At 42.0% G+C, this 7,500-nt stretch overlaps 2 protein-coding genes across 2 annotated transcripts in view; both read left to right on the forward strand.

Moving 5' to 3' along the window:
- The window catches only part of LOC123511144 (protein PRRC2A-like), a 51,412-nt gene extending 47,410 nt beyond the window's left edge, over positions 1-4,002 (forward strand). The window contains 3 exon segments of the mRNA XM_045266774.1: positions 639-694; positions 803-965; positions 2,100-4,002. Coding sequence (XP_045122709.1) covers positions 639-694; positions 803-965; positions 2,100-2,713 — 833 coding nt within the window. The 3' untranslated portion in view covers positions 2,714-4,002.
- A 238-nt stretch (positions 4,003-4,240) lies between these two features.
- The window catches only part of LOC123511350, a 5,421-nt gene continuing 2,161 nt past the window's right edge, over positions 4,241-7,500 (forward strand). Inside the window, exon 1 of the mRNA XM_045267156.1 lies at positions 4,241-6,758. Coding sequence (XP_045123091.1) covers positions 6,683-6,758 — 76 coding nt within the window. The 5' untranslated portion in view covers positions 4,241-6,682. The remainder of the gene's footprint in view (positions 6,759-7,500) is intronic.

The following is a 7,500-nucleotide window of genomic DNA, read 5'->3' on the forward strand; positions in this document are numbered from 1 at the left end:
CTCTCTCTCTCTCTCTCTCTCTCTCTCTCTTCTTTCTCTTCTTTCTTTCTTTCTTTCTTTCTTTCTTTCTTTCTTTCTTTCTTTCTCTCTCTCTCTCTCTCTCTCTCTCTCTCTCTCTCTCTCTCTCTCTCTCTCTCTCTCTCTCTCTCTCTCTCTCTCTCTCTCTCTGCTACCGCTTCCTCACAGGCCTAAGTGATTTGTGTAGGCTTTCTGCTTAGGTCTAATCCACTGAGCCTACTAACTTTGTGGCTTTCTGGCTGCAGTGAGGGAATAATGAACAGTAATGCTGATGATGATGATGATGATGATGGTGGTGTTGATAATAATAGTAATAATAATAATGATAATAGTAATAATAATGGTGGAGAAAGATAGTGTGTGTGTGTGTGAGAGAGAGAGAGAGAGAGAGAGAGAGAGAGAGAGAGAGAAATGCCTCCTCTTTCTTTTTCTTACTTTCCAAATAAAACAATAAAAATAACATTATCTGATTTTCTCAATTTTTTTTCTTATTTCTTATTCATTTTCTTATTTTTTTCATTTATTTCTTTTTTAATGTTTAACTCTCTCCTCTCTCTCTCTCTCTTTCTCACTCACTCACTCACTCACTCTCTCACTCTCACTCTCACTCTCTCTCACAGACTTACCAAGGAGAGAGAGACCTAACAACTTGCAACTAAACACCGCCGCCACCACTACTACCACCCCTACATCACCCCCCCACCCCCTCACACCTCCCCCGTCCTCCTCCTCCTCCTCCTCCTCGCCCTCCTCCTCCCGTATGACGCCGGAGAAGAGGAAGAACAGAGGGACGAGTGTGGAGGAGAAAGAAGAGAAGAGGAGGAGTTGTGAGATTGAAGGAGGAGGAGGAGGTGGTGGAGCTGGAGGAGGTGGAGGAGGAGGAGGTGGAGGAGGAGGAGGATGGTCTTCTTCCGTTTGTGGTGGTTCTTCTCTCAGTTTGGGGACAGGTGAGTGGTCTTCCTCCTCCTCCTCCTCTTCTTCTTCTTCTTCTTCTTCTTCTTCTTCTTCTTCTTCGTCTTCTTCTGTGTCATCTTCTTTCTTTTTATTTTGAACTAATCCATATTTTCTTCTTCTTCTTCTTCTTCTTCTTCTTCTTCTTCTTCTTCTTCTTCTTCCTCTTTCTTGTTTATTATCTTTCATCAATTTTTCCTCTATGTACATTTTCTTATTTTCTTCCTCTTCCTTCTCTTCCTTACCCTGTTTACCATTCATTAAAGGAAGGATAGATAAACAAAGAGATAAATAGATAGACAGATTCAAATTAACACAGTCCTTTCATTAACTAAAGTGAGAGAGAGAGAGAGAGAGAGAGAGAGAGAGAGAGAGAGAGAGAGAGAGAGAGATTTCATTATATATCTGTCTTTATATAGATATTTTTGTATTGTCTTGTGTGTGTGTGTGTGTGTGTGTGTGTGTGTTTTGTGTTGTGTAGCGTTGTGTTTACCCTAAGCCTTCCTCCCACTACCCAGGTGTGTCAGGGAAGAGACCTGTCCCTCGTTTGCTCAGGTAGGCAGTGCAGGTGAGGGTGAGGGGACTGTGGGCCTGGGGGAGGGGGTAGGTGAGGGAGGACCACTCTGGGGAAGGCGGTATGGGGTAGTATTGGTTTTGATATGGTTTGGTATGCTTTATTTTTCACACACACACACACACACACACACACACACACACACACACACACACACACACACACACACAGCACCTCATATTGAGCACTAATAGTTAAGTAACACAGCAGCAGCAGCATTTGTTAGCTCAGCACCTTCACCACAGCAGCACGCCAGCCAGAGCTCAGCACTCAGCACCTTACTGATTCTTGCATGACATTCTGTGTGTGTGTGTGTGTGTGTGTGTGTGTGTGTGTGTGTGTGTGTGTGTGTGTGTGTGTGCGTGCGTGTGCGTGTGCGTGCAGGGTACCACACATACAGCACATGTCTTCTGTTAACAGTTCATTGTATAAGGAATGCGGGATTATTTCATGTTTGACTGCTGTGTGTGTGTGTGTGTGTGTGTGTGTGTGTGTGAGTGAGTGAGTGAGTGAGTGAGTGAGAGTGAGTGGCTACAAGGCAGCGTCTCCCCGGCAGGTGCGGTGACGGCGGCGCGGCAGCTGGTGCGCGGTGTGGAGCAGCTGCTGGACGCCGAGATGGCAGACTTGCGGCGCCGCACGGCCGCAGCGTCCTCCCGCATCAGACTCCTGGGGCGGACTGAAGACCTGCCCCGACCCGCGCCCAGCCCCGCGGCACCCACGCCCGCACCCTCACCCGCCATCCTGGAGAAGGACGGCCATGCCCGGCTCAAGCCGCCACGGGCAGCGCGGACGGGTCCGGGGGAGGGCGGCCGCGCCCGCAGCGAGCCGCCGCTGGCCGCCGAGGAGGGTTTGTACCGCGCCCGCTCCTGCCCGGGTTTGCCCCGTACCGCAGGCGCCCGGGAGGAGGCAGGGCCTCTGCCAGACGTGCAGTTGGTGCGCCTGCGTGGGCCGCGGGGTGAGGCGCCCCGGGCCCCGCCGCTCAACCGGTACTCCTGTGGGGCGCTGGACGGGCCGCCGCCCCCCGCCGCTGCCGCTGCTGCTGCCACCTTTGAGTCGTGCCCAGACTTTGGCAGCCTGAGGCAGTGTGTGCGGCGCGGCGACTCCCACCACTCCTCCTCCTCCTCCATCTCCTCCACCCACTCCTTCACCAGGCTGCTGCAGGTGTCCTGAGCCAGCCCCACGCCCACACCCCCATCCTGAAACATCCCCAACCCCGGTGTGCCCCGTCGCCGCCACCACCAGCACCGCCATCACCACCATCACCACCACCATCAGTAGCACACCAGCGCAGCCCCGGCCTGTACATACTTAGGAATACTGGACGACTTAAGTTATTCACCGCAGGGAAGGAAGGAAGCAAGGACAGACACACGCACGCACGGGAGTGTACATAGTGATGATGGTGACCACGACGTGTGATGTTGGGGCTGCACACACACACACACACACACACACACACACACACACACACACACACACACACACACACACACACACACACACACACACGGCATAACGTTTTGTGTACTTAATCTTAAAGAGAGCATGAGTGAGACAAAGATTGGACACACACACACACACACACACACACACACACACACACACACACACACACACACACACACACACACACACACACACACACACGTGACCATGAACTCCTTGGTGGTGTGCTTAATTGACTACTATGAAGTAATAATAGTAATAATTTTGTCAATACTTATATATATTTATGAGAAGTTATTTATATGATCAACAACTGTGTGTGTGTGTGTGTGTGTGTGTGTGTGTGTGTGTGTGTGTGTGTGTGTGTGTGTGTGTGTGTGTGTGCGTGTGTATGCGTGTGTGTAATTAAGTTAATAAGACCTAACTATTTCTTCTCTTTCTCTCTTTCTGAATTACTAGTGGCGTTAATTAACAGTCTGTGCTTTTTTCATTTAATTTTTAACGTTATTTTTCTTAATTTGCAAAGGAAAAGAAGAAAAGCAAAGAATTTATTTTGTTTTCATGGAGTTGTGAATGCTACTCTTATTTTTCATATAATTTTAAACATTTTTCTTAATTGTGTAAAGGAAAAGAAGATGAAAAGCAAAGAACAGGTTTTTTTTTCGTGGAGTTGTGAATGCTACTCTGCTTTTTCTTATATAATTTTTAACTTCTCTTTATTCTTAATTGTGCAAAGAAAAAAGAAGAAAGAAAGCAAAGAACATATTTTTTTCGTGGAGTTGTAAATGCTTCTCTTCTTTTTTATATATATATATTTTTTACGTTTATTTTCTTTTCTTTTTTTCTTAATTATGCAAAGGAAAAAGAAAGAAAGCAAAGAACAATTTTTTTCATGGAGTTGTGAATGCTACTCTTTATTTTTGTAGATACGAGAAATATTAAAAGGAAAGAATGCGATTTTTTTTCCTGCAGTTGTGAATTTCGAGTTCTTATTTTTGTTATGGGGAAGAAAATGAAGGAAAGGAAAGAAAATAGTGAAGAAAGTTTGAGAGTAATTGAAATAAAAAAAAAACTAGAAAAAAACCTATTATTTTTGATGTTATGGGAAGGAAATAAAGGAAAAAAAAAATACTGAAGAAAAGCTTTTGGAGTGATTGAAATTATTAAAGAAAAACGCTGATTATTTTTATTTGGTGTTTTTTGTGGATATGAAATGAATAGATGAACAAAAAAAGAAGAAAAAATATATATGAAAATCGTTATTGCCTTTGCTATTATTATTATTATTATTATTATTATTATTATTATTTATTTATTTATTTTTCTAATTTTTTGCTTTTCAATTGCAAATAATGATGGAAATTGGAATATTTTAACTTTTTCTAATCAAACAAGAAAAAAAAAAACGAAGAGTGACAAACATGAACTGAGCAGGACAAGCAAGTACAACAAACAAACAAACAAACAAACAAACACAGTGATAATAAGTAAACAGACAAACAACAAAATAACAGCTTTCTTATGTTTTTCTTGGGTGACGTACAAACATACAAACAAACACAAGCAATGGACAGTTTTTCTATGTTAGTTAAATGCTCTTCTTCTTCTTCCTCCTCCTCCTCCTCCTCCTCCTCCTCCTCCTCCTCCTCCTCCTCCTCCTCCTCCTCCTCCTCCTCCTTCTCCACGTTTTCTTTTACTTTACTATTTTTTTTCTGTATATGTATCTATCTGAGTCTATCTACCTACCTATCTGTCTATCTATCTATCTACCTATCTCTATCTATCTATCTATCTATCCATCTACACTCCTTATCTTATCATCACAACTGAGGCTAATCCTGCAAAGAGTTACTGATATAGATAAAAAACCAAACTACTACTACTACTACTACTACTACTACTACTACTACTACTACTACTACTACTACTACTACTACTACTACTACTAGGCATTATCCATGATCGGTGAGGCTTGATGCTGTAATATTACTAGTTAAGGATCTACTACAAGACTTTCCCCGCTCAAGTCCTTCGCGCCTTCCCGCTATCCCACCGCTGCCACCAGTGTGAGGGAGAGAGCGAGACGGGCAGTGAGTGTGTACGTGTGCATGTGTGATGAGCTGAGTTCATTATGTACGTGGTGATGCAAAGTTAACCATGGTGTTTGTGTATAAGAATAAGTGTGTACATAATAAACTGGGATAAGTGCAGTACATGTGATAGTACAGGGTGAAACACGAGCCTATGCGAGCTTTGCTAGAGGGGAAGGTACAGGTTATTCTAAAGGGCAAATGTTCTATTGGCAGGTGCAGTTTGAGGCGTTCAGCCATGGTGTGTGAAAGTCAGGTGTGGGTGGGCATACAAAGGCCAGGCTGGGGTGGATGGAGGCGGGTAATGTGAGGACAGTAACCATGCCGATGATCTGAAAGTGAATAGCAATCATGAACATGATGAGGTGATAAACTGCTTGGCGTCATTTACTGCCCAGGGGGGGAGGGGAGCAAAAGCCAGTAGAAAAGCAGGGGTTGTTAGTCAGAGCACACACTTTCCCTCCACGACAGTGACTATGAATACAATATATTCATATTGGGTTAGAAAACTTATACCAGTGCACAGTTGAGTGGGTAATGTGTATGTCGCAATACCACACCTGACCCTCACACCACTGCTAGTAACGCCTCAGAATACACCTGCCTACAGAACATTTACTACTTATACCACACCCTGTACCTTCACCTCTCCCAACATCCCCACAAACTCATGTTACACTCTGTATAAACGTATATGTTGTTTCCACTATTATTGTTATTTGTTACTATTATTATTATTATTATTATTATTATTATTATTATTATTATTATTATTATTATTATTATTATTAGTGTTTATTTTTATTTTTCTGGAAGTTTATGGATTTTTTCCTGATTATAAAATTTTCTTCGTTTTTCTTAATTTCATTTTTTTGGTTTGCATAAACGTAAAATTATAAAGAGTTAGAAACTGCATTATTATTATTATTATTATTATTATTATTATTATTATTATTGGTGGCAGCACTTTATTGGTTCATTTACGTATTTTAATTGTTTATGTAATAGCGTGGTGTGAGGGAAGGCCACAACACAAAGAGCGAGGGAGGAGCGGGAAGTCTTGGTCTGTGTGACTACAACAAGCTGTAAAAAATTGACTTGTGACTTGTGAACAGTTTACAGATATTTGGTGAATAAAAAATGTTACTTTATCGAATTTTTGTATCATAAGGACTTCGTTTACTTGGTTTTCTATTGGTTCAAATGTTCTTCTTTGTGCCGTGTTATGAAGCACTAATAACCCCACTATTTCAACAGGCTCTCTCTCTCTCTCTCTCTCTCTCTCTCTCTCTCTTGCTGATGATTAAACTTTTGCGAAGCGCACTCACATACACACATCAAATCTTACTTCTTAACAAAGGCAGAAACAAAACAAGCCTACGATAGATAATACGTAGAAAACAAGAATAACAGATTACATACACGGAAAAGAATAAATATATGACGTAATTAAATCATATCATATTTGTCTTCCTGTAAGTTCTATACATAGGAGACATATCACACTATTATCTCCTGCTCCTTCCCTCTCTCTCTCTCTCTCTCTCTCTCTTAATGTCATAGGGTCACGGAAGGAAGATCCAGTCTCCACCAGTGCCTCAGAATGTCGTCTGGTGCCAACTGTCTGTCTGTCCGTTGTCTGAAGGGGGAAGAGTTTGCAGACAAGGCTTGTGTCCAATGTAAGTGTTTTCTGCTGCTAATGATAGTGGTAGTGGTGGTGGTGGTAGGAGAACGAGAAGAAAGTTGGGAAGGGATAAAATAGTAGTAGTAGTAGTAGTAGTTGTAGCCGCGTGCAAATTCTCTAATGACTCAGGGTGGTTTGTTTTTAGTGATCAAAGCAGTATTTCCCTCTGACAGGTTTATTGATGAAAGCTTGACTAACAACTGTGGACAAAGTTATCATTCCAGTTTCTAAAATAATAACATTACTTACTGGTATAAAACACTTTCAGAATACTACACAATTTATAAAATACACATACAAACAACTTGCCACCGTGACATTTGGTATTAACTACAAAAAATAAGATGTCTTATTCACTGCTTTCCTGTATGTTACCATGGCAATGTTTATGGCAGGGGTTCTCAACCTTTTTAATCTTATGTACCCCTCGAAGTCTTTCAGTATTGATCACGTACCCGTTTCCCACAATGCAGCGTCAGGAAGGGTAACAATAAATGCATGGTTTATTGACTTAGTTTATTAAGTTTAATTTGTGTTATATATGTGGAGCAGACACAATTTGTAATTAATATTAGTATGTTTCTATGAGGTAGTGTCGATAGGAACTGGTACCTCACAGGGAGACACTATATGTGACTTACATTCAATACATTTACCAAAAAGGAACTATATCAGACAATTTTCGATCATTATGGCAGTGAACTAATGTTGCTTCCAGCTAGTTGCAACTTGTAACT

The sequence above is a fragment of the Portunus trituberculatus genome, chromosome 4, assembly GCF_017591435.1.
Source record: "Portunus trituberculatus isolate SZX2019 chromosome 4, ASM1759143v1, whole genome shotgun sequence".
NCBI lineage: Eukaryota > Metazoa > Arthropoda > Malacostraca > Decapoda > Portunidae > Portunus > Portunus trituberculatus.